At 41.7% G+C, this 27,786-nt stretch overlaps 1 protein-coding gene across 2 annotated transcripts in view; it reads right to left on the bottom strand.

Moving 5' to 3' along the window:
* The window catches only part of PITPNM3 (PITPNM family member 3), a 904,027-nt gene that overhangs the window by 293,266 nt on the left and 582,975 nt on the right, over positions 1-27,786 (bottom strand). For both annotated transcript variants that reach the window (XM_077480456.1, XM_077480457.1), the window contains 2 exons: positions 25,472-25,548; positions 12,602-12,837 (listed from right to left, as the gene is read on the bottom strand). In XM_077480456.1, the coding sequence (XP_077336582.1) occupies positions 12,602-12,837; positions 25,472-25,548 (313 nt within the window). The remainder of the gene's footprint in view (positions 1-12,601; positions 12,838-25,471; positions 25,549-27,786) is intronic.

Below are 27,786 nucleotides of genomic sequence, written 5' to 3'. Positions count from 1 at the left end.
TGGCTTGGTACAGTTCAGGAGGCTGGGTGCTCTCTCGTCCCCCCTCTTTTCCTGTGGCCTGCCAGGTTGTGTGCTCGGGTCAGGGTCTGGTATGGATTTTTGGGGGGACCCCAAGCCATTTTGTTTTAAAAATCCATACCAGACCTGACGGGCCTGGTATGGATTTTGAGTGGGACCCCTACGCCATTTAAAAAAAAATGTTATCCCTGTGGGGGAATCCCAAGCCATTTTTTTCAATGATGTTTATGTGTATTGCCGGGACCGACAATTCATTATAGCCGCGAGTACTTTTAAATTACTTTTTTCCTTTAGACTGTTCTAAACATGGGAAACATGTGCCACTTTACAGGCATACTATAGACCATGGGTCTTCAAACTATGGCCCTTCAGTTGTTTAGGAACTACAATTCCCATCATGCCTAGTCATGTCTGTGAATGTCAGAGTTTTACAATGCCTCATGGGATGTGTAGTTTTGCAACAGCAACAGCTATGTTGAGTGCACGTGGCCTTGTATAGTTCAGGAGGGTGTTGAGCAATCGCTCTTCTCACCCCCTTCCTAGCTGGCCATGTTTTATGCTCAGAAAAAGGATATGGTTTGGATTGGTGAAGGCAGCTCACAGCCTTTTGAGAATAGAGTGGAGTGTGGAGTTCCCCTTTAAAAGGAAAAGTTAGCCCATGGAAATCTAAGGAATTAGAGGGGGGAGACAAGAGCATTGGAGAATGGAGTGTGGAACCAGCACTGGTGAACCAAAAAAAAAAAAATGTGCCAATTTTAAAGGTGCGTCCATTCAACCCACGCAATTGCATGTACATTGCTTAACATTTATTTACTAAGATTTGGGCAACGCAATGAACAAACGCATGTGAACGAGCGCAACAGCCGATGCATTCGCACTGCTTACGTTGATCTCACACAGTTCTGAACGTACTTGCGGGCACAGCAGGCTTTCTCTGAAAAAGTTACTTTCTCATTCTGTTTTGGGCATATTTGTTACTTGGGCAGTTGTTATTAAACTTTCTCACATCACCCCATAATATTGGCATCTCCATCTCCTGTAAATATTGATTTGGAGACGCCATGCGCCATGTTCATAGTGGTGCACAGATTGCATTCTCCCTTGCGCCAAGATCGCTATAGTAAATGGGGAATTCACGTTCCCGGCGCACAGTTTCATAAATATGAAAATGTACATTGCGCCTCACCATTAAATCAGCCCCATTGTGTGTTTCAGTGTGTTTACATGCAATATGACACATTTTAGATGTGTTCCATACAGAAAAGATGCAGCACGTTCTACTTTTGTTGCCTGCAATAAAACTGACTGCACTGGTGTGAACTAGGGCCATTGGAATACATGGAAAACACTGTGCATGCATTTTTGATGCAGATTAAAATGCACTTTGCATCTGGTGTGAACAAGCCCTAGTAGTAGTAAGGGATGCTTACTTTACTGCTTAGCATGCATTGATTAACCACTTGCTTACTGGGCACTTAAACCCCCCCTCCTGCCCAGACCAATTTTCAGCTTTCAGCGCTGATGCACTTTGAATGACAATTGCGTGGACATACAACACTGTACCCAAATGACATTTTTATCATTTTTTTCCCACAAATAGAGCTTTCTCTTGGTGGTATTTAATTACAGCTGGAAGTTTTATTTTTTGCTAAACAAACAAAAAAGATGCAAAATAAAAATAAATAAAAAAAATCATGTTTAATAGTTTGTTATAAAATTTTGCAAACAGGTCATTTTTCTCCTTCATTGAAGTGCGCTGATGAGGCGGTACTGATAGGCTGCACTGGTGGGCACTGATAGGCACAGATAAGGTGGCACCGATAGGCACAGATAAGGCACAGATAAGGCAGGACTGATGGGCACAGATAAGGTGGCACTGATGGGCAAAGATGGGCACAGATAAGATGGCACGGATGGGTGGCACAGATGGGTGGCACTAAGGGGCACTGATAGGTACCACTGATAGATGAGACTGATGGGCACTGATAGGTGGCACTGATAGGTGGCACTGATAGGTGGCTCTGATAGGTGGCACTGCTGGGCACTGATGGGTGGCACTGATGGGCACTGGTAGATTACACTGATGGGCACGGATATGTGGCACTGGGGTGCAGCACCGTTGTTGAGGCAGACTGTGGGCACTGATGTGTGGCACTGTGGGCACTGATGTGTGGCACTGTGGGCACTGATGTTTGGCACTGCGGGGTGGCACTATGGGCACTGATGGGTGACACTGACGGGGGGCACTTATTTATTCCTGAGGTGGCACTGGCCATGATCGGGACTGATGTCCCAATCACGGCCGCCGGTGATCGGCTCTTTTTTTTCTCCTCGCGCTGTCAGCGTGAGGAGGAAAAATAGCCGATTACCGGCTCCGTTGTATCACATGATCAGCTGTCATTGGCTGACAGCTGATCACGTGGTAAGGGGTCGGGATCGACCCCTTGCTCGGATCCGTGATCAGGCGAGTCTCATAGACTCACCGATCACAGAGCGCGCCGCGCACGCCCCTCAGGGAGCGCGCAGGCCGCTCGTGCACGGGACGACGTCAACAGATGTAGTCCCGGCAAAGGATGTCCGCGCTGTAGCCGTCATTTTCCCTATAGCGCAGATCTCTAGTGGTTAAAAACTATATTTTACTACCTCTTTAACTTTTATTTTGATTTAAATAGCTATTAGAGGGATTATTAGAGAAACTGTATTTACCATTTTAATTTGAAATTATAGAAGCTCTGAAAGAAATCTGAAATATTTTAAAACTGACTTTTGTACATAACATATATTGCAATTTACAGAGGTATCCTAAAGGCTGCATGTAGCCCTAAATCGGCTCATTTTGTTACAAAGTGCTTTATTTCTCTCCATTTAGACATAGATCTAAATGCCTTTCTGAAGCCTAAGCGAAGCAGAAAGTGTATATCCAGCTCTGAATAACTGCTATCACATTGATGGTGAAAAAAAATTAAAAAATTTCACCATCAATGTGATATTTATTCAGAGCTGTATTTACGCCTTCTGCCCCACAAGGCAGGCATGTACTGGCCATTGGGACTACAGGGAGTTTCCCGGTGGGCCGACGGCTCAGTGGGCCGGTTTCAGTGACAAAGTAATGACTGCACGGCTCGCCCTCAACTTCTCGCAGTGATGTGAGAAAGATGAGAGAAATACAGAGGAGAATAAGTGAAATAATAAAAGAGGTTAGTGAGGACTCCTTATGTTATGCTACTTATGTTTTTTTTTTTTTGCACAATTGCGTATAGTTTTTTATACTGTTTTTGTGCTTGTTTGAAAAGTCAAAGTGGGCCGGTCTGGATGAAGTCCAGGGCCAAATTTTTGTCCCAGTCCAGCCCTGCCACGGGGCCATCTGGTATGTATTGTCCCACTATTATCTAGTGATGGGATAGGCTCAGTATCACACAAACAAGATCAGACATTATAGCCAGATATGGCACATCAGAATTCAGAACAGAAAGGCTGAAAAAAAGAACGAGTTTCTCCTTTTTCCTTCAGGACACAGAGAACAGACATCTGTAAGAGATCTGCAAACCTCCTACCACCAGTATGGTCTAGGTGCAATGCTCCAGAGTGGGGTAACTAAGTACACAGTACACTATACACTATACACTATTCCTCCAACAACAATTCCCAAACTATAAAGGGGCAGAAACAATGCAGAACCATTTGGGATGCACTGGCAGACAGGGCATTATTCTGGAACTTTTTTTGTATACACAGATCAGTTTTACTGACAGTCAAAATTATGTGTGGGTGGTTGTGTGCTGCTCCCTAAAGTGGTTGTAAAGGCAGAAGGTTTCTTTTACCTTAAAGTGATTGTAAAGCTATTTTTTATACTTGAGGTTTTACACAGAGTGGCCCCCCCGATCCTCCTTTTCTGGGGTCCCTCCCCCGCAGAGCTCCTAGCTCCTTCTCGGGTGCCCCCACGGAGAGCCGCATTCCATGGAGGCACTCATACGGACACGCCTCTAAATCCTGCTGCTGCGTCCATTGACATAGATAGCAGGATTCAGCCCCACCCCTGGCTCCCATGTCACTGGATTTTATTGACAGCAGTGGGAGCCAATGGCTCCTGCTGCTATCATTCTATCCAATGAGCCCCCGAGACAACAGCTGGAGCTGCTGGGCTTGTCCTCATTGCTAGAACAATTGGGTTCAGGTAAGAAAAAGGGGGGGGGGGTCTGGGGGAGCTGCTGCAGCACAAAAGGCTTTTCCCCTTAATGCAACCATGAGGGTTTACAACCCCTTTAATGCATACTCTGCACTAAGGTATAAAATCCTCCATGACCAGCTCCCCCACAGCCAATCCTAAATATTCACCTGAGCCTGATCTTGATCCAGCGCTGTGCCCTCTCCTCACAGGAGACTTGGCAGCAATGGGAGCCATTGGCTTCTGCTGCTGTCAATCAAATACTGTGTGGAGGAAACAGGGGGAAGGCCCAAGCTGGGCTGTGTGTGTTAATAGATGCACACAGTCCGGATTGGGAGCAAGCCCGCACTCAAAAGGGAGGAGAAGCTGAGAAATGAGAAAAGCTGAGGACTGAGAGAACCTGAGGGCGTCATTAGGGGACCCCAGAAGAGAAAGTTCAGGGCTGCTGTGTGCAAAATCATTCAAAAATCAAAATCAAGTACTATAGAACATCTTTATTATTTTAAAAAAATGTACTTTTTACAATCACTTTTAATGCCACAACCTATTAAGTCAATGGAAATATCTCTGTGCTAATGGTAAATGTAAGGGTGGTCACCGCCTGATGAGTACATGCAACAGAACTAGGCACTGCATGCAATATTCTGGACATATACAGTATATGTAAATAAATGACTGCAAATAAGCATTATTACTGCACACAGAGACATCCTCACATGTTGGAAAGTCTCTGTGACCAATTTCTGATCACTCCTTATCTGTAAAAAAGGAAAGGAGACTACCTATGCAGTCACATGCATATGTACGTCTCCATTTCCTAGTAGACGACAGTTGTGTGGAAACGTATTGGATTGGAGAGTACTTGCAACACTATCTGGTCTAGTTGACAGACTGACACCGCCACTAGAGATATTATTCATGCTGGAATTTTTTAACCTCTATGTAATTTTATCTATACATTTTTTTTTTTTATAAAATTGGCTGATTTACACTATGAGGCCTTTTCATCTATGATCTTTGAACACATGGAGCTCATTCCTACAAGTGTATCAAGACAGGCTGTTTGAAATCTCCACACCTGTGAGAATTCCGGCACAAGCTTCCTTGATCTCTGTAATAGGGATCCATCAGATCTGGTAAGAGGCCTCTCTCTTTTCTTGTGGTTGGAACACTTTGCCGTTTTTCTTGAACACTGATCGTTACGGAGTTTAATACTATTTGTCACACCCCTTATTAAGTGTATGGATTCTCTTATGGACTTTTTCATTTCAACTTAATTTGTTTACACACTACATGTGCAAAAAGTAATATTGCAAAACATTTTCATTTTGAAAAATGCACTTGTTTGAAAAATGCACTTGTTATGATAATCTGTTATTTGCATCACCAAGTTGCTATCATATTTGTTCACACACACATATTCTATGTTAGAACACTTAGGTAGAAATTTTGTTTATTCACTTTATTTTGTTCATCATCACATCAGTTCACCATTTAAAGGAACAGTGCACCATTAACTATTTCTATTACTTTATCCCTTCCAAGATATGAGTTGCAGCAGTTCCATACCAGACTAGCGCGGAGATATCATTTTACTTAAGTGCAGTCACAAACAGAAGAACAGCCAAGCGGTTTCAAAGCTTTTTTTTACTGCCAAAACATCATTCTCAATAAGAGGCCATCCCCTTTGTAGGTACACGCAGGCAGTTTTTTGTTGTTCAACCCAGCGGGCTGAATGAAAAAAAACTGAAGAGCTTGAGAGGCGCTTGCTGTACTAACTATATGATTTTAGTACAGAGATCTCCCCACTGAGCTATTGTGTTCTGACAGGGGTATTTCCTCCCGCCAGAATACACCGGTCAGTGCTTGCAGTGCTGATCGGATGACGATCAGCTGCTGTATTTCCAGGATGCCCATTCGACAAAAGCCAGATGTTCGGTCGGACAGGCTACTGTACACACAGGCAAAATGTCTGCTGGTTTCTGTTGAACTGGCCCATACCAGCAGATATTTGTCCCGTGTGTACCAGGCTTTAGGGGCTTCTCTCACCTTGGCCTGCAACTTTGATGATCTGTAAAATGCAGGCTGGAATGTTCAACCATTGCTGCTCCAAGAGAGCTCTATGATTGGATGTGTGAACCAGGTGACATAACCAATTAACCAGCCTCTCTTCCTGGCTTTTTTTTTTTAAACAACTTTCATTTATTTTCATTGCACTCCATAGGCTTCAAGACTAAAGCCAGTGGAGTGCAGAGCACATTTGTAAAGTGCATTGTTGTGCTTTATAAAAGTGCATTTTCTCTCTTTTTTTATTTTTTTTTATTATTAAAGCAGTTGTATACCCCTGTAGGTGATTTTTACCCAATTAGGCTTACCTTTAGGTAAAATGAATATATCTTAAACCAGTACAATTTAGGAGATATTCACCTTGCATGCAGCTGCTGACGTTAGCGGTGCATGCGGATGCTTTCAGAAAATCAGATCTCCTTGTCAGAAAGAGGACTCCTGTATACATGCACAGGAGTGAAGAAATCGCGACTCCGGCCACTCACGGGGCCGGAGCCACGAACCCAGAAGAAACGCAGAGGGAACATGTCAGCTCCCTCAGTGGTGACCGGGAGGCAGTACTGGTGATTCGTTCTAAGTTGAGTATTTCATAATGAGCTAGTATGCGGTGAATACTAACTCTTTATGCCTTTACCTTACAGTTTTTTTTTTTTTCCCCAGGGCACACAACCACTTTAAAACAGCCATGTCAAAGACATACCGCTGATTTTCAAGTGAACCCCTAAGAGGATGAGAGTCTATTATTGACAGGTGTGGAAAGTGACACAAAGAGTGCTAAAACCGGTATCAAAAAGCAAAAAAAAAAAAAAACAACTTTATTATCATGTATCAACCTTCAGATTGTGCCGAGAGTCTTTACAGTCATTTATACAACTTCATGAATTGTCTTGATTCTGGGGAATTTAACAGTCACAGACATTGCTAAATCTATGTTTCAGTGAATAACATTTACAAGGTAAATAAATGCAGTTGTCCTTCACATTTTGTTTGCTGGCTCTTTTAAATGGACCAGATTTGTCTGGTTCTGGTGCTTTGTAACTATGATAACAATACTTTAAATTGTGATCAGTTAAGTATTATTTCATATAGCATCTAGAGCAGGGATCGCCAAACTTTTTTCAAAGAGGGCCAGATTTGATGAAGTGAACGTGCGTGAGGGCCGACCATTTTGTCTGACATTCTTTGAACCATTAAAATTTGGTCTAAGTTGTTTGTCCGAGCACTAATACACTGCCCAACAAGAATTCTCCTGCCTTTGTGGCCGTGTGTGGTAAAGAGATGAGCTTGGGCGTGTTATTTGGATATACCGTATTTATCGGTGTATAACACACACAGGCATATAACATGCACCTTCGCTTTAAGAGGGAAGCTTCTGGAAAAAAAACCTTACATTTTAAATAAGAAACTGTGAAGCAAAATAAGGGTCAGTGCCCATCTGCAGCCTCGCCATTGCCATGAATGTAGTCTTACCATTGCAATCAATGCAGCCTTACCATTGCAATCAATGCAGTCCCACCATTGCCATGGATGCAGCCCCACCATTGCCATAAATGCAGCCCCACCATTGCCATGAATGTAGCCTCACCATTGCCATGAATGTAGTCTTACCATTGCAATCAATGCAGCCTTACCATTGCAATCAATGCAGTCCCACAATTGCCATGAATGCAGCCCCACCATTGCCATGAATGCAGCCCCACCATTGCCATGAATGCAGCCCCACCATTGCCATGAATGCAGCCTCACCATTGCCATGAATGTAGCCTAACCATTGCCATGAATGCAGCCCCACCATTGCCATGATTGCAGTCTCACCATTGCCATGATTGCAGCCCCACCATTGCCATGAATGCAGCCAAACCATTGCCATGAGTGGAGCCTCACCATTGCCATGAATGCAGGCTCCCCATTGCCATGAATGCAGTCTCATCATTTCCATGAATATAAAGAAGCATGGGGAAAATGGGGGGAGGCGGGGCAGTGGGACTTTATATGAAACATAACACTAAAGTAGAATGAGTCATTCATTGTAAGTATAGTCACTATTTATTCAATATCCAATTGGGGCACAATGTAGTAGATGATACAACTATTATAACAATAAATAAGGTATAGAATAAATAAAACATGATTGGTCTATCACGTCACATAAGAATTAATGGCATTGCATCATAGAGAAATTAATAACATAGTAAAAAGTATTGTATATATATTCGCACATGATTAATAATAGTAGCATCCGCAGTACACCCAACATGGATATAGCCAAAATTGTATTAAATAAAAGTGATGACTCAAAAAATCTAAAATCCATGGTATGCACATGATAGCTGTGACATGTCATCAAGTATAAATGCTTGACGCGTTTCGTGGAAGTTTGTCCACTCATCAGGAGCTGCTAAACAGGGAATACCTATAAAAGATGATAGTATGGTAATTAATGGTAATTAATTACAATAGGAAGAGAGAGAGCAAAAACTCTAGTCCAAACACTCTTACCTATGAGTAAATGAGTGAAGTTATAGTAAAACATGAATACTAATGATCTTGGTGAAGGGAGGCATCAGGGGGTGGGTAGAACACCCCCCCGGGAACTGAGGAGGCGACCAAGCAGCAACACGGTAGGGCAACCCAAAAGGCACGTGTAACAATGTGTACGAGAAAAAAGGAAGGAGAAAAGCTTTCCGTATATATGGTGTAGAGTCTTGAACCCAAAAAGGGCAGCTGTAAAAACATAATGATGATGTACAATAGTAAGTGGGGGGATGGTATGGTGGGAACTAAAAGGTGGAAGATGAGATATGAGTGTAGGTGGAGGAAGAGTGAGGGGGCATGTGTAGTTACCGTGGAGTAAAGGGGTGAAACAGTGCAGGAAAGGGAAGAAAAGATAGAAACCACTGATAACACCAATTGTTATCATTCAACACCAGTGAGTTACCTTAGTATCGAAAAAAAAAAAATGTAGGATGAAGGTGATAAGAACCCAGTGCATGAAGATAAGAATTCCGTGAGGATGGGGGTGCAGTAGCCGGCCAGCGAGGTCCCATCCAACACCACGCTCGGTCGTGCTGTTGAGGGAGGAATCAAAAGCGCCCAGCATGCAGGCGACTAACGCCTACATATAGGTAGCCCGATAACTATTTCTGTTTCTATCTTGGTCGCCTCCTCAGTTCCCGGGGGGGTGTTCTACCCACCCCCTGATGCCTCCCTTCACCAAGATCATTAGTATTCATGTTTTACTATAACTTTACTCATAGGTAAGAGTGTTTGTACTAGAGTTTTTGCTCTCTCTCTTCCTATTGTAATTAATTACCATTAATTACCATACTATCATCTTTTATAGGTATTCCCTGTTTAGCAGCTCCTGATGAGTGGACAAACTTCCACGAAACGCGTCAAGCATTTATACTTGATGACATGTCACAGCTATCATGTGCATACCATGGATTTTAGATTTTTTGAGTCATCACTTTTATTTAATACAATTTTGGCTATATCCATGTTGGGTGTACTGCGGATGCTACTATTATTAATCATGTGCGAATATATATACAATACTTTTTACTATGTTATTAATTTCTCTATGATGCGATGCCATTAATTCTTATGTGACGTGATAGATCAATCATGTTTTATTTATTCTATACCTTATTTATTGTTATAATAGTTGTATCATCTACTACATTGTGCCCCAATTGGATATTGAATAAATAGTGACTATACTTACAATGAATGACTCATTCTACTTTAGTGTTATGTTTCATATAAAGTCCCACTGCCCCGCCTCCCCCCATTTTCCCCATGCTTCTTTATCGATTAGGGATGGAGACCTATGTACCGGATGGTCATGGCCTCATATAAAGTCCCAACCATTCTCTTTCTTTTCAATTTCCATGAATATGAATGTCGCCTCACTATTGCCATGATTGCAGACTCACCATTGCCATGAATGTCGCCTCACTATTGCCATGAATGCAGCCTCACCATTGCCATGCATGCAGCCTCACCATTGCCATGAATGCAGCCTCACCATTGCCATGAATGCAGCCTCACCATTGCCATGAATGCAGCCTCACCATTGCCATGAATGCAGACTCACCATTGCCATGATTGCAGACTCACCATTGTCATGAATGTCACCTCACCATTGTCATGAATGCAGCCTTAACATTGCCATGAATGCAGCTTCCCCATTGTCATGAATGTCGCCTCACCATTGCCATGAATGTCACTTCACCATTGTCATGAATGCAGCCTTAACATTGCCATGCATGCAGCCTCACCATTGCCATGAATGCAGCCTCACCATTGCCATGAATGCAGACTCACCATTGCCATGAATGCAGACTCACCATTGCCATGAATGCAGACTCACCATTGCCATGATTGCAGACTCACCATTGCCATGATTGCAGACTCACCATTGTCATGAATGTCACCTCACCATTGTCATGAATGCAGCCTTAACATTGCCATGAATGCAGCCTCCCCATTGTCATGAATGTCGCCTCACCATTGCCATGAATGCAGCCTCACCATTGCCATGAATGCAGCCTCACCATTGCCATGAATGCAGCCTCACCATTGCCATGAATGCAGCCTCACCAATGCCATGAATGCAGACTCACCATTGCCATGATTGCAGACTCACCATTGTCATGAATGTCACCTCACCATTGTCATGAATGCAGCCTTAACATTGCCATGAATGCAGCTTCCCCATTGTCATGAATGTCGCCTCACCATTGCCATGAATGTCGCTTCACCATTGTCATGAATGCAGCCTCACCATTGCCATGATGCAGCCTCACCATTGCCATGAATGCAGCCTTATCATTGTCATCAGCCTGATCCATGCCCATCTGCAGCCTCAGAGGGGACAGGGAGGGAGGCGGGATGAGCACCGACAGATTGCATACAGGAGACTCTCCTGTTTACTCGGCAGCCTCTTTAATACAAAGTCCTGCCTCCTATGATAGACAGAACAGTTATCCAATGCCAGCCCAGGACACGGGACTTCCTATTACAAATGCCACAGAGAAAACAGGAGATTCTCCTGTATGTAATCTGATGGCACTCCCCTCCCTGTCCCCTCCAAGGCAGCGCTGATAAATATGGTATATATCTTTTGTGGCCCGGGGGGGGGGGGCGGACTTTGGACATGCCTGATCTAGAGCATCCTTTGTCAACCAAAGTTACTCCAAAGGCTGCTAGGGTTTCCTTGAGCAAAGAACAATTTGGTAGACCATGGCAAGGCCTGTTCTGAGTGGAACCTGTCCTGTTAAATCGCTGTATGTTCTTGGCCACGCCCTACAGCTCAGTTTCAGGGTCTTGGCCATCTTCATGTAGAGCAATAATTCTTTTTTTCAGGTCCTCAGAGAGTTCTTTGCCATGGGGTGCCATGTTGAACTTCCAGTGACCAGTATGAGAGAGTGAGAGCGATAACACCAAATTTAACACACCTGCTCCCCATTCACACATGAGACCTTGTAACAGTAACGAGTCACATGACGCCAAAGAGGGAAAATGGCTAATTGGGCCCAATTTGGACATTTTCACTCAGGGGTGTACTCACTTTTGTTGCCAGCGGTTTAGACATTAATGGCTGTGTGTTGAGTGTCCTACTGTAGTGGGGTTGGTGAGAATCAACACTAATGCCCTGTACACACAGTCGGAAATTCCAACGGAAAAGGGCCGATCGGACTATATTGTTGGAAAATCCGATCCTGTGTGGGCTCTATCGGACTTTTTTGTGTCGGAATTTCCAACGGAAAAAAATTGGGAGCAGGACCTCAAATTTTCCGACAACAAAATCCGATCAGACTTTTTCCGATCGCTTGTAGAGAATTCCGATCGGAAAAAGTGCCGCGCATTCTCAGATCAAATTACGAGACCAAAGCTATTGGCTACTAGCCACAACGTAGTCCCGTCGCAACGAACGAACGGTATCACATTCCGAATGATCGGATTTTCCGACAACTTTGTCTGATCGTGTGTGTATGCAACACCAGTGTCTGACAAAATCCGTTGAAAAAAATCCGACAGATTTTGTTGTCGGAATGTCCGACTGTGTGTACAGGGGCTTAGACACTTTGCTTTTTTGATGTTATGCTCATGGTACATGTGTACATTTTCATGTCTTTAACATTTTAATCCTGTACAATAAATATTTTGATACTTTTTTTATCTCATTGGTACCGTTACAGTCCTTTCAGTTCTTTAGTTTTTTTTGTGCAATACATCCTTTGTGAGTTATAATAAAACTAACAAACTTTAAGTAAAATCAAACTATTATTCAAAAGAAAAAATTGCAATTACAAAATGTATAATACATTTTTTTATTACACTTACTTGTAAACCAGGGAAAATGCTTCAGAGCATATTGCAGGACATGGAACCACCTTGATCAAGATGTGTCCAAGGGCTGCTGGGAAATGGGCTTTGGTTACTTTCTCAAACACAGAGCTCAAGGTGTTAACATCAGCCACCTTGTTGTTGATATCGCCTCCTCCTGTATCAAGTATACTACCGCCATGAAGGACAAGAACAAGGACATGTGTTTTACAGGTGCTTTGTGATGCCATATCCTGTGGGGGGGAAAAAAAAAACATATGTAAAAACAGATATCACATTCACAATCAGTACATCATGCTATTTTTTGCTGCTGTTCAAGCATGGAAGTAGCTAAACTTCTCTGGATTGTGATGTAAAATGCAAACCAGGGCTTTAGGATCATCAAAGCAGCTGTGTCTGATGGGAGTAAGAAAGCTTTAGGTGTGAACAGTTTTGGCACTCAACAAGGTAAATTATTTTGACGTTAAATACCAGGGTTATGGCAGCAGCTAGATGTCATAACCCTGGTATCTTCTTTTCCCTCAGGCCGCCGGATTTCTGCTAAAAGTGATCCCTACAACAGTTCCCGGGTGAACGTTACCGATTGCTGAGCCCAGGAACCATCTGCCGCTGGTAGTGTTTTCTAATAGAGATGATTGATGGCAAGATGGTCACCTTTCATCTCTATGCTCTTGGAGGACCAGAGTGACATCAACATCACTTTCAGTTCTTGGGCCACGTAAATATGATTTTTTTTTTTTTCTTAAAGCAAAAGATTAAAAAAAACACAAGTAGAGGAGAGCCGACCACCAGGAATGCCCGCCCATGGCCACCAGGGATGCCCACCCATGGCCAACAAGGATGCCCACCCATGGCCAACAAGGATGCCCACCCATGACCACCAGGTAAGCCCACTAGACCCCACCAGGGATGGCAATCACTGCCCATTAGGGATGGCACCCTGTGCCCATTAGTGATGCCTGCCAGCACCTCTGATCAGTGCTGCCCATCAGTGCCCACCAGCGCCACCTATCAGTGCGATCTATGAGTGTCCATCAGTCCCACCTATGAGTACCCATCAGTGCTGCCTATCAGTGCTGTATATAAGCGCCACCTCCTCAGTGCCACCGCATCAGTGCCAATCAGTAATACCTCATCAGTGCCCATCAGTACAGCCTCATCAGTGCCCATCAGTGAAGGAGAAAACTTAATTATTTACAAGTATTACATTATTTACAGTTTTTTTTAACAGAAACAAAGGAAAACTTAAAAAAAAAAAAAGACAACTTTTTTTATTTGTAGTGCAAAATATAAAAAGCACAGAGGTGATCAAATACCACCAAAAGAAATTTTAAAGCATGACATTTTAGGTATGTATTTATTCGGTGCAACATCATCTTTCATGTTATACTAAAATTGGGGTATATATTATGTTTTTTTTTCTAATTCATCAAAGTATATTTTTTACAAACAAAATGCATTTGAAAACCACTGTGCAAAAACCGCAAACAACCTCCATTTTATACTCGAGGGTCTTTGCTGAAAAATGTATATATTTGGGGATTTTAAGTAATTTTCCAGTAAAAAATACTGATTGTTTTTGTAAACAACACATGTCAGAAGGCTGGGTCTTTAAAGCGATTCTAAATAATTACATTGTAAAACAACTCATTCAGTTTAAAATAGAAATGAAAGGCATAAAACATTTTTGTGTGTGTGTATATATATATATATTATAAATACCTTTTTACATCCCCTCTGTTCTCAGCTGCATAAGAGCTGGGGAGGAAAAGCAGCAGCACACTGAGCTCCCCAGTGAATGTATGTACAGTGGGGGCATGTCAGGACTAGTCTGATCGTTGGAGTAGAACAGGCTAAGTTACCAGCATAGCTAGAGAACTGACCATAGTGTGTTCTCCTGCTTAGTATGGTCAGTTTTTAATAGGAAAGCAGAGGGACTGGCAGAAACACCAGGGATTTCAGATAAAGGAAACAATACAAAGAGAACAGCTTACTTTCTCATACAAATACATCTTACAGCAAGCACATATCAGGAATATGAATTGTTGGGGTAACAAACGCTTTGAGTAGGGTTAGGACTAAAAAATGCTGACTGGAAGGAGGCCTTGTACATGTTCTAGTAATTGGAGAGTGAGGGAGCAAGATGCTGACTAAAATCTCCATTGCATGGGATTTGCAGTGGGGTCCCCAGAAGTATTCCTGAGATTAATGGCAGAGGAGGGAGAGCATGGGAGACATGGACAGTGTGCCCAGTGACTGCTGGCATCCTACATGTGAAGGAGGAGAAAGATCCTGGCAGTAGATGCCTAGAGAGTTGGGTTTTCAGGCAGCCGGGCAAGTGGTGAGCAGCTAATAAGAGGGTGCCAAAAAGGAAGGAGTGGTGTAAACATCAAAGAAGCATCTATGACATTTGCAAACTGATGAGATTCTAAATAGTGTCACGGAAGGCCTCCTCCTCTCCTATGCTTATAGTCAACCTGTTACTGAAATCTGTGTGGCTATAAAGACTTGCTGAGACACTGTGATGATTATTAATACTAATGTTGTGGCTTTGATGACCTTCTGAGACTTTTAATGTGACTGAAATTCACATCGTAATCTCTGAATACTATCAAAGACTCTCTGTGGCGCTTTAACGACCTGTTTGGGACATTCTTTGAATGGGAGCTTTTAGAATAAGAGTTGTGTGGCTTTAATGAGTCAATCTGGCTCAACTACTGTATCTGTACAGTCATAAAAATTTACTGAGACCTTCTGGAGATTTGTAATGCTAGTGCTGTGATTTTAAAGACCTGTTTGAGACCAAAAACTACATATAATTTTTGTGAACACTATTAAAGATTCCCAATAGTGCTCTGTGGATTTAACAATCTGTTGAGAGTTTGTTTAGATGAAAGGCTACATCACAATGTTTGTAAAACTTTTTAAAGTTACTGAATAGTGGCTTTGGGGCTATAGAGACCTGTTGAAACCTTGCCTAAACTGAGGTTAATTGAATAATCTTTGAGGAATTAATGATTCTGCAGCCCCAAAAGGCTCTTAATATTATCTATATACATATATACAATATATTGCCAAAAGTATTGGGGCGTCCGCCTTTACACGCACATGAACTTTAATGGTAACCTAGTCTTAGTTCGTAGAGTTCAATATTAAGCTGGGCCACCCTTTGCAGCTATAACAGCTTCAACTCTTCTAGGAAGGCTGTCCACAAGGTTTAGGAGTGTGTCTATGGGAATGTTTGACCATTCTTCCAGAAGCGCATTTGGGAAGTCAGCCACTGATGTTCGACGAGAAGGCCTGGCTCGCAGTCTCCACTCTAATTCATCCCAAAGGTGTTCTATCGGGTTGAGGTCAGGACTCCTTATGGACCTTGCTGTGTACAGTAATGTTGGAACAGGAAGGGGCAATCCCAAAATGGTTCCCACAAAGTTGAGAGCATGAAATTCTCCAAAATGTACGCTGACATCCTAAGAGTTCCCTTCACTGGAACTAAGAGGCCAAGCCCAACCCCTGAAAAAGAACCCCACACCATAATCCCTCCTCCACCAAATGATTTGGACCAGTGCACAAGGCCAGTAAAGACATGGATGAGCGAGTTTGGGGTGGAGGAACTTGACTGGCCTGCAAAGAGTCCTGACCGCAACCGGATAAAACACCTTTAGGATGAATTTGAGTGGAGGCTGTGAGCCTTCTCGTCCACATCAGTGCCTGACCTCACCAATGCACTTCTAAAAGAATGGTCAAACTTTCCCATAGACACACTCTTAAACCTTGTGGAAAGCCATCCCAGAAGAGGTGAAGCTGTTGTAGCTGCAAAAGGTGGGCCAACTCAATACTGATCCCTACGGACTAAGACTGTGAATTCAGGTGCGTGTAAAGGCATATGTCCCAATACTTTTGACAATGTAGTGTCTGTGTATATACATATATATATATATATATACACACACACACACACATATACATACATTATATACAGTGGGGCAAAAAAGTATTTAGTTAGCCACCAATTGTGCAAGTTCTCCCACTTAAAAAGATGAGAGAGGCCTGTAATTGTCATCATAGGTATACCTCAACTATGAGAGACAAAATGTGGAAACAAATCCACACAATCACATTGTCTGATTTTTGAAAGAATTTATTTGCAAATTATGGTGGAAAATAAGTATTTGGTCAATATCAAAAGTTAATCTCAATACTTTGTTATATATCCTTTGTTGGCAATGACAGAGGTGAAACGTTTTCTGTAAGTCTTCACAAGGTTGTCACACACTGTTGCTGGTATGTTGGCCCATTCCTCCATGCAGACCTCCTCTAGAGAAGTGATGTTTTAGGGCTGTCGCTGGGCAACACTCCCTCCAAAGGTTTTCTATGGGTTTGAGATCTGGAGACTGGCTAGGCCACTCCAGGACCTTGAAATGCTTCTTACAAAGCTACTCCTTCGTTGCCCCCTGGCAGTGTGTTTGGGATCATTGTCATGCTGAAAGACCCAGCCACATTTCATCTTCAATGCCGTTACTGATGAGAGGAGGATTGCACTAAAAATCTCACGATACATGGCCCCATTCATTATTTCATGTACACGGATCAGTCGTCTTGTTCCCTTTGCAGAGATACAGCCCCAAAGCATGATGTTGCCACTCCCATGCTTCACAGTAAGTATGGTGTTCTTTGGTTGCAACTCCGCATTCTCTCTCCTCCAAACATGACGAGTTGTGTTTCTACCAAACAGTTCTACTTTGGTTTCATCTGACCATATGACATTCTCCCAATCCTCTTCTGGATCATCCAAATGCTCTCTAGCAAACCTCAGACGGGCTCAGACATTTACTGGCTTAAGCAGGGGGACATGTCTGGCACTGCAGGATCTGAGTCGCTAGCAGTGTAGCGTGTTACTGATGGTAGCCTTTGTTACGTTGGTCCCCCTCTCTGCAGGGCATTCACTAGATCTTCCCGTGTGGTTCTGGGATTTTTGCTCATCGTTCTTGTAATCATTTTGATCTCACGGGGTGAGATCTTGCATGGAGCCCCAGATTGAGGGAGATTATCAGTGGTCTTGTGTGTCTTCCATTTTCTAATTATTGCTCCCACACAGGGGCGAACTGACCATTGGGTCACTAGGGCACTGCCCGAGGGCCCCTGAGCCACTAGGGGGCCCCATCAGGATTGCCAGCCTCAGTAAAACCAGGGACAGTATGTAAGAATCTGTGTTTTTTTCACAACTGTCTCTGAAATGTCCCTTACCGACATCCTTTTGGTCTAAAAATCCTGACATTATAGCTGCCCCACCTCTCCAGTACCTTCTCAGCCAATAGAAACATGTCTTTGTATACTGAGTGTACATGTATGTGTATACTATGTGATTGTATACTGTGTGTATACTGTGTGGCCCCATAATCTCAGATTGCCTGGGGGCCCTATAATCTCCTATTGCCCGGGGGCCCCATGAGTTGTCACTCCACCCCTGCTCCCACAGTAGATTTCTTCACACCAAGCTACTTGCCTTTTGCAGATTCAGTCTTCACAGCCTGGTGCAGGTCTACAATATTGTTTCTGGTGTCCTTCGACAGCTCTTTGGTCTTCACCATAGTGGAGTTTGAAGTGTGACTGTTTGAGGTTGTGGACAGGTGTCTTTTATACTGATAACAAGTTCAAACAGGTGCCATTAATACAGGTAATGAGTGGAGGATAGAGGAACCTCTTAAAGAAGAAGATACCGGTCTGTGAGAGCCAGAAATCTTGCTTGTTTGGAGGTGACCAAATACTTATTTTCCATCATAATTTGCAAACAAATTCTTTCAAAAATCAATGTGATTGTCTGGATTTGTTTCCACATTTTCACATTTTGTCTCTCATAGTTGAGGTATACCTATGATGACAATTACAGGCCTCTCTCAACTTTTTAAGTGGGAGAACTTGCACAACTGGTGGCTGACTAAATACTTTTTTGCCCCACTATATATATATATATATATATATATATATATATATATATATATATATATATATATATATATATTTATATCTTTATTTATTTATTTATTTATTTAGCCTCCCTAGCTACAATACAATCAATGAGAGAAAAAATAAAAAAATTGAGAAAATGATAACAACTCAGGTAGTCAACAATTTAAAAGCAATTATGGAAAATGTACAAAAAAAAACATGGGAAAATGAAAAAGTTGACAGTCATTTGTGAGAAGAATGGTAAAGGCAGATTCAATCATTTCTGCCCTAAAAGTCCAATAATTCACTATGAAAGTCTTCTAACAAAAATATGCTTGGTTATTAGATGAAGTTGACAGTCTGGAAAACAGGTCAAGACATAACAATATCAGACTAGTGGGCCTACCAGTGTGTAGGCAAGAAATTTGAATATTTTTTACCAGAGCATTACCTAAATGATTGGCTATTAAAAAAAAAAAAAAATTAAATAATTTTCCAAATCCAGGGCAGCACAGTGACTTAATGGTTAGCACTACTGCCTTGCAGCATTAGGGTCATCAGGTTGAATCCGAACTATGACCTGCATGGAGTTTGCATGTTCCTCTTGTATTGTGTGGGTTTCCTCCTACACACAATGCTGGTAAGTTAATTGGCTCATGTATATGTATGCATGTGAGGGTGTGATCTTAAATTGTAAACTCCTTGAGGACAGGGACTGATGTGAATGTAAAATATATGTAAAAGCCCTGTGTAAATTGTTGCCGATATATAACTACCTGAAATAAATTAATAAGGCCTTTTGCTGAAAAACTTACAGACTTTTCAGGAGAAATTTGGACAAGATATATATTATTCCAAGCTGCAGTGGTTTAAAAAAGGAAACTTTTTACTTCTGTTTGCAAATGTTTGGCAGAGCAGGCCAAGAGGTTTCCCTTATTATATCCAGTCAGATTACACCAGGAGACAAGGCCTGGCTTTCTCTGAGATTGTGGTATTACTCCAAGAGTTCCTAGACCAACATATGGTTTGACGACTCAGGAACTATAGATACATTATTTCTGGGAGCATCTAGAACAGCCTTTCTTAACCTTTTCAACACAGAGGAACCCTTGAAATAGTTGTCCGGTCTCTGGGAACCCCTGCTAAAAATGAGAAATCTACAATTTATGGTACATTAGTGCGATGGTCATTGGGAAGAATGGTCCTTATCGGAGAGGCAGAAATTGCCCAAAGCTGAAGGAACCCCTAGCAGCCTCGGGAGGAACCCTAGTTTGAGAATCACTGATCTAGAAGGTGGATTGCAACTGTATTTTGTAGAATGTGGGTGGTCTTCACTCACATAATACTAAGTTATGTGCCAAGGATAAAAGCCTATATCTTATGTTTACAGGAGACACACTTTCTGGTTATGTAAAGCCAAAACTTTGTAACAGAAAACCATTCAATGTGGACACCAATTCACTGTCTAAGAGGGAATTTCATATCATTTCAGAGAGATTTTTTTCTCTCTGCTATGTTTTCAAGACAGGAATTAAGAGGAAATGAAATCCAATAATAAAAAGACATATAAAAAAAAACAATAGACTACCGGCGCAAAAAGGAACCAACAGATTATATCCTAGTTTGCTGCAATCTGATATGAATGTCACCACGTGAGTAAACAAATTAAAAAAATATGTATATAATATGGATTGCGCTAACTACCACCACTTCTATACCAGCTCATTAAATATTGCTTTCACAGTGCCATATAAAAACCTAAAGTGCCGTGCATATATTGAAACTTCTATAATTTCCTCACTACACTCTTAACGAAGACATATATATTCCATACCACTATATAAAGTGCAATTCATTATTATAAACAATACTAAAAAAATATAAAATAAAAAAGGACAGAAAAATGATTCCAGTGCAAATGAATGTCCTAAGTGAGTGATCACTTCAGTGCCAGTGTATTCCTCCTATATAAAGTGCTTCTTTTATCCACCAAATGAGTGACTTCAGCACCACCTGCTGCAATGGCCACTCACCAGATAAACCTGCATATGCGCCTTTGGTTCATTTAGGATAACCACTCTGTTATGGATTTCACCAACAGCCTTTCCAAGCAGTATGTAAATGCCTCTTGCGCTAGTTGTTTCTCATAAAGATATATAAATAGCCATCATGGTATAGTATGTAATCAAAATGTATTTAAAAAAGGTAAAAAAGCATAGTTAAACTCACATGCGCCTGTGCCTATATGCTGGCACCAAGCATATCCAGTCGTGTACGTGGGGATGGGATTCAGGTCTGTCACCCTATCTCTCATATCCTCAACAAGTAGTGGCGTGCGTCCCACAACCTCGGTATGCGTTCTGAGCCTCATTTTCGCTATACGGAAGTGACGAAAAACAAAGTTCCCAGCAGCCTCTACGCATTTCGCAAATTGTCTTGCGTCATCAGGAAGCCAATAAAAAGAAAAACAAGAAAAAAAAACAGGGCATTTGGCTTTTTAGTGATAACAACCAATGCGTGCTAAAAGCCGCTTGGCTTTTATCTTAAAGGAGCCGCCCCCCCGCCACCTTCCTCTGCTCTTCCCTGGCCTCCCATCCCACCAGGAGACCTGGGCCACCATTAATCATGTCCACCACCTAGGCTGAGACCCACACAAAGTCGGATTTGGCTTTGATCGGGTCTCTGATTTAAAATCCCGAAAGCGACGTCACAACGTCACTTCTGCTTTACTCGGCTACCGATGGCGCAGATTTTTAAAAAAAATTACAGTATTCAGAAACGCTGATTTTGCCAATCTCATACTTTTAAGTGCAAAGGAGAGATTTGGGTCTTTTAGACACCAGATCCCTCCATAAGGAGTACCTATCACCACCTATTGCTGTCACAAGGGATGTTTACATTCCTTGTGACAGCAATAAAAGTGATCAGATTTTTTTATTTTATTTTTTTAAAGGGATGTTAAAAAAAGAAATAAAATAAAATAAGAACTTTTTTTTTAAAGTTCCCCCATTTGCGTGTGCTTGTGTAAAGAAAATGCATACGCAAGTGAGAGCAATAATTCTAGTAAAACACCTCCTCAGTAACTCTAACCTTAAAATTTTTAAAGCATCACCTATGGAGATTTTTAAGTACCGTCGTTTTTTTGTCATTTCATGAGTGTGCACAGTTTCAAAGCATGTTAGGCATCTATTTACTCAGCGTAACATCAAATTTTACATTATACAAAAAATTGGGCTAACTTTACTGTTTTCTTTTTTTTTTTTATTCATGAAAGTGTATTTTTTCCTGAAAAAATTGCATTTGAAAGACTGCGCAAATACTGTGTGACATAAAACATTTTTTAACAATCGCCATTTTATTCTCTAGGGTCTCTGCTAAAATATTATAATTATATATATATATATATATATATATATATATATATATATATATATATATATATATATGTATATATATATGTGTGTGTGTATGTAGTACTAACCCCCGAAGGAGCTGCTGGTTTAATTGGGCTTACTGTTACCGTCTCCTCCATTTGTGTCTAAGAGTGTCCCGTGGTAGATGGTCCAGTAACTTTAGAGACTGACAACAGATCCGCATAAAGGGATTTTTATTTGCAAAAAACCATAGTCAACAAACAGTCTCTTAAAATAGGATCAGAGGGTTAGGAATAAAGTTCAGATACTGTTAATGTCAAAGTTAATAATAAAGGACTTGCTTACTTTCACTAAATCCAGAGAATGGCCATTCACAGCTGGATGTCCACTCAAGTTGGATAGTCCCTCTCTCACAAGGCCTAGCAGCCAACAAGGTGCTTAACTCAGAAACAAGTCTCTGCCACAGACATTGTTGTAGAACATGCAGGAAACTAACACTCGTGTGATACCTGGATCTTTCAGCCAGTTTAGCAATACCCACAAGACTGGATTCACTTAGGTACTTCTGCCCCACCAGGCTCTTGCTAAGAAACCAACCCGTACGTGGTCTTCTTCTGAAGAGTTCTCCCCTGGATAGTTACGAAGTTACTGGGCCTCTCCAACTACCGGAGACGGCACTGGACCACCTCGGAATCCTTCTTTAGTTTCCTTGCCTCGGGCTAGCCAGCCCCAAGACAATAAGTCGGGTGGATCCGCACCCCAGGCCATAGCCTTCCTGGGGGCTGGACAGGAGGACCAGGACCATGGAGTCAGAACATACTTCTGGACCGGAACCCTGAACCACGTGACATACGCATCTTAAGTACCCTCTCCCAGAAAGCACAGCAAGAGTGACACTCCCACTGGGCGGGCTCTGAGAGAAAATAATCTTAAAGCACCCAACCAGACTGTGGTTCCATGCCTGCCAGAAGAGACAGTGCCCCCTATGGCCAGGCTGAACATCCTATAGTCCAGTCAGACTGATGCTGAGGTCCAAATCTAGAACAAACCAAACTGCAGTTCAGGTGTAACATTAACTTTCAAAACATATAGTGCGTGCTCTTCAGGAGCCGGCGCTACACATACACATTATATATATATATATATATATATATATATATATATATATATATATATATATACATACACACACACACACAAATAATGTTTGGGGGTTTTAAGCCATTTTCTTGCAAAAAATACAGATTTTAACTTGTAAGCAACAAATGTCAGAAATAGGCTTAGGCATGAAAGGGTTAAAATACAGTATGCTCTAGGGTAAAATCCAAGATTCTTGCCCAGGGAACCGCAGGTGGCACGCACCAGCAGCCACAATGTGAATGGTTGCATCTGGTATGTGCCAATGCTGTCAGCTTATGACATATTATGACATAAAAAAGATGTCATAGTATGTCCATCTTCAATCACGCCACCCGATGGACCCGAAAAATAGAAAAAAATAATGAAATACTCCGCCCCCATGGGAGGGCTCCCGCTGACTGCTGTCTTTTCACTGTGACGGCTGTTATATAGGCAAGGGTGGGGCCACCTGCTGACATAACTAGATGACCGTGGTTAAAGACGGTGGCCATATATAGTGTTATGACTGAGAGAACATTAGCTAGAGGCAGGTTAGTTAGTGGCATGCAGGCAGTTTAATATATATATATATATATATATATATATATATATATATATATATATATATATATATATATATATATGCGCAGAGAGTCAGCCTGGGGCAGGATTAAGAAGGGTTTAATTGAAGAAGGCAGGTACTTCCCCTTCAGACATGCATATAGCCAGCTGGGCTGAAGGTGTCAGAGGGAGAGCTGTTTGACTAGGAGTGAGAGACACAGCAGCATGCTGTGTAAAAAGATCCTTTGTTGGATTGGGTACCTGCTGGGGTGAGCTAAACTTCATAAAGGACTGTAGCTCGGGCTAGAGCTATGTACGGTGCATACCAGCCTGTTGGCTGCAGAGACTGATACGTACACCTGTGTTACAAGACAAGCCTGTTGTTTCTTCTGTTTGTTTTGGCGTTTGCTGACTAAAGCCATTTTTATTTTACTGGACTGTCTGAGCTGGCTTTCCCCCCTCTGATCTCTTACAAATTGGTGGAGCAATGCATCGGGCAGTTAGCTCCCTTTCACACTGGGGCGCTTTGCAGGTGCTACAGTGCTAAAAATAGTGCCTGCAAAGCGCCCTAAAAGAGTCTCTCCTGTGTCTCCAATGTGAAAGCCCGAGGGCTTTCACACTAGAGCGGTGCGCTGCAGGATGCTAAAAAAAGTCCTGCTAGCAGCATCTTTGGAGTGTTGAAGGAACGGTGTGTATACCACTCTTCCACTGAGTAACTAAAGTTAATGATGAAATGTTGGAACAACTGGTAGTACTTAAACCTTTTAGGTCAAAGGTGTTACATTTGGCTCATAGTCATTTACTTGGGGGTCACCTTGGAGCTGCTAAAACTCAGGAATGGCTTTTCCAGAGTTTTTATTGGCCTGGTGTATATTAGGAAATTAAGGACTACTGTGAGTCCTGCCCCACCTGTCAAAGAACCGCTCCAACACCCCATTTTTGCAGTCCACTGGTTCACTTCCACTTATTGAGGTTCCCTTTGATCGCATAGCCATGAACTTGGTGGGCCCCTTACCCAAGTCAACTAGGGGACACCAATACATTTTAGTTGTCCTTGACTATGCCACCAGGTATCTGGAAGGTATCCAGAAGTGGTCCCTTTAAGAAATTGCTCATCAAGGTAATCGAACGGGAGTTGTTTCAGATGTTCATTAAAAAACAGGGCTCTCATCCAAGATCTTGACGGATCAAGGTACACCCTTCATGTCTAAGGTGATGAAGGAGCTCTGTCAACTGTTTAAAATTAAACAACTGCTGACCTTGGTGTATTATCCACAAACTGATGGGTTAGTGGAGCGATTCAACAAAACCTTGAAGGGAATGTTAAAAAAGGAGGTTTAGGAAGATGGTCGGGATTGGGAATGCTTGTTGCCTCCTTTGCTGTTTGCTATAAGAGAGGTACCCCAGGTCTTCACGGGATTCTCCCCCTTTGAGTTAGTTTATGTGAGACACCCCTGTGGACTACTGGATATAATGAAAGAGACGTGAGAACAAGAATCTTCCCCGTATCGGAGTGTGGTAGAGCACATCTCCCAAATGCAGGATCGGATAACAAATGTTATGCCCACAGTTCAGGAACATTGACAGACTCGAACATTGGGACCATCCCTACTGCTTATGCTGGATGTCTGCTCATAATAACATTGTGCAAACATTAGCAATGTGCATCCACAGAAATCAATCTTATTTCAACTTTCGTTAAACAGCTCAGTGTAAGCTGCTAAATGACAATGTCAGACATTGAACATTGCAGTTTTTCTAGATGCGCTGTATGCTTTACATGAACATATTTATTATATTTATATATTGTATATATCTCAAGAATCTATATTAAAATAAAATGTAAAAGGTATAATGTTCTTACCTCATTGTCCTCATGTATCTCAAAACTGCTCTGCCTGGGGCATCTGTGTTTTCTCCCATGAACTCGGTAAAGTTCAGCTATTTACCCCAAAAAAAAAATTATATATATATTAATGGGGCAAAAATCCGGTTATAAAGGCATCCATTGTTTTAACTTATAATGTACATATTGTTATCATAAAAGTTCATACAAATAAGGCTTCACATGCAATGCAAAGTGTTATATGTCTGTGTTGACTTAAATCACTGGGAACAAAATCGGAAAATAAAACTCTTATGCCCTGTACACGCGATCGGATTTTCCGACGGAAAATGTGCGATCGGAAATTCTGATTGTGTGCGGGCTCCATCTGACTTTTTCAATATCAGCAATATAGAAAAGGAGTATATGTGCTTTGTTCATCCGATGGATAGGGTGAGAGAGCCATCCAGCCCTCATGTCCAGTCCAGCAAACCGGTATTACAAGACCAAAGCCTAGATTTATTTTATTTGAAGAGAATGACTGACTATACTAAAAAGGCAAACAAAGTTCATGGGGAATGAAGTTCCATTAAATATGCATTTATATAGTACTCTTAGCAAAAAAAAAAGATTTTAACTGACAGAACAAAATTCTATTTATTTGTTATTATGTCTTTAATAATGCCTGTAGAGTTCACCATAGATTGTTATAAATATGTTTTTGTTCTGTACCTCTTTAGTTATAACTTCTGTGTATAACATATGATATATCTCTTATTGTATTCTTTACAATGACCTTTAGGGGGAGATAGATGAATGCCATTCTTTGAATACATTATATAAGAAGGTACATATATGCATAATTTGATTTAGGCCTAATATATTATATGCATACTGTGATCAATTGTGAGTGACAGTTGATCTCTCCTCCCCCCTGGTTGGACATCTAATCACCCGGCACACTAAGCCAGGTGATCTAGGTCTAGGTAACCGATGTCCTCCATCCTGCTACTCCAGCGGACATGCGCAGTTCGCTGTTGAAGTGATGTGTGTCAGTGGGCTGTGCGCGCATAACGCTGCTCCGCTGTGCTGAAGCTTCGCACATTCGTGGTTAAGGCGGGGTGGTGTGTGCGCAACTCAGGAGGCCGCCCATCTGCCTCTGTCCGAACACAGCTGACAGCATTCAGCTGTGATGGATGACTGGATGGCAATTAGATATAACTCACACGGCAGCACACTTCTGAGATCCGCTCTGAGGAAGCTGGATGTCAGGACACTGTGCTCTTGTGACTGAAAGAATTCCCCAAGGTATCCACTAAAACTTTAATTACTGTCAGTTAAAATCTCTCTTCTTTATATTTTGGCTAAGAGTACTATGTAAATGCCTATTTAATGGAACTTCATTCTCCATGACCTTTGTTTGTCTTTTTAGTATAGTCAGCCATTTTCTTTAAATAAAATAAATCTAGGCTTTGGTCTTGTAATGCCGGTTTGCTGGACTGGACATGACGGTTGGATGGCTCTCTCACCCTATCCATCGGATGAACAAAGCACATATACTCCTTTTCTACATTGCTGATAATACTTTCATGTGTCTCCTTGGGGACATATGATCCCCTTTTGGGGACACATGAAATAAATATATTCATGTAATTACTGTCTAAAGTCTATGCACTCTGAGATGACCATATAGCTTAATTGCTGTTTGTTACATAGGTCAATTGGCAGGTTTAAAAAGATCTCTATACACCCTATAAGAGCCTCTATGTCCCTACTTTGGACTACTACGTGATTCAGGTAGTATGTCTTCATGCTCAATGCCTTGGTATAATTTTTTACCCAACTAATAGGAGGATATACACTATCACTATCTTCTATTTCTAGGTCGCCTTTCTCAACCTCTCAGCCTCAATGCTCTTATTTGTCCAAAATCTCATGGTCGGGGGAGTTTGTCATCACTGGCTCTTTGATCCATCCCTAATACGGAGGAATAAAAAACCTCCAAGGGGCTATTGAGACGCAACATTTGAGACGTTTTTATATTCTCCAGTCTACCAGATATTTGATACTGTATCTATCATAAATAGTCTATTGAAAACAAACTATGTTTATTGATATTTAAACATTTCTCTATAGTCTTATAGACATACAATCTGTTTCCTAACAAACACCCCTGAGGAAAGGAAATAAACTGAAATGCGTTGTGTGAAGGACAATACTGGGCATTATGCTTGGATTATGGTGTTTCTGCACACAGATTTGTATACATTCCATGTCTGTTTATGTGAAAATGCTTTTAAACGTATTTTGTTAAATAAATATTATTTGTTACAAAAATATATTTTTTTTCTATA

The sequence above is a fragment of the Lithobates pipiens genome, unplaced genomic scaffold (assembly GCF_037356315.1).
Source record: "Lithobates pipiens isolate NorthernLeopardFrog02 unplaced genomic scaffold, aLitPip1_a1.2 Scaffold_16, whole genome shotgun sequence".
Classification (NCBI taxonomy): domain Eukaryota; kingdom Metazoa; phylum Chordata; class Amphibia; order Anura; family Ranidae; genus Lithobates; species Lithobates pipiens.
The sequence above is the reverse complement of the archived record's forward strand: the minus strand, read 5'-3'. Positions and strand labels throughout refer to the sequence as shown.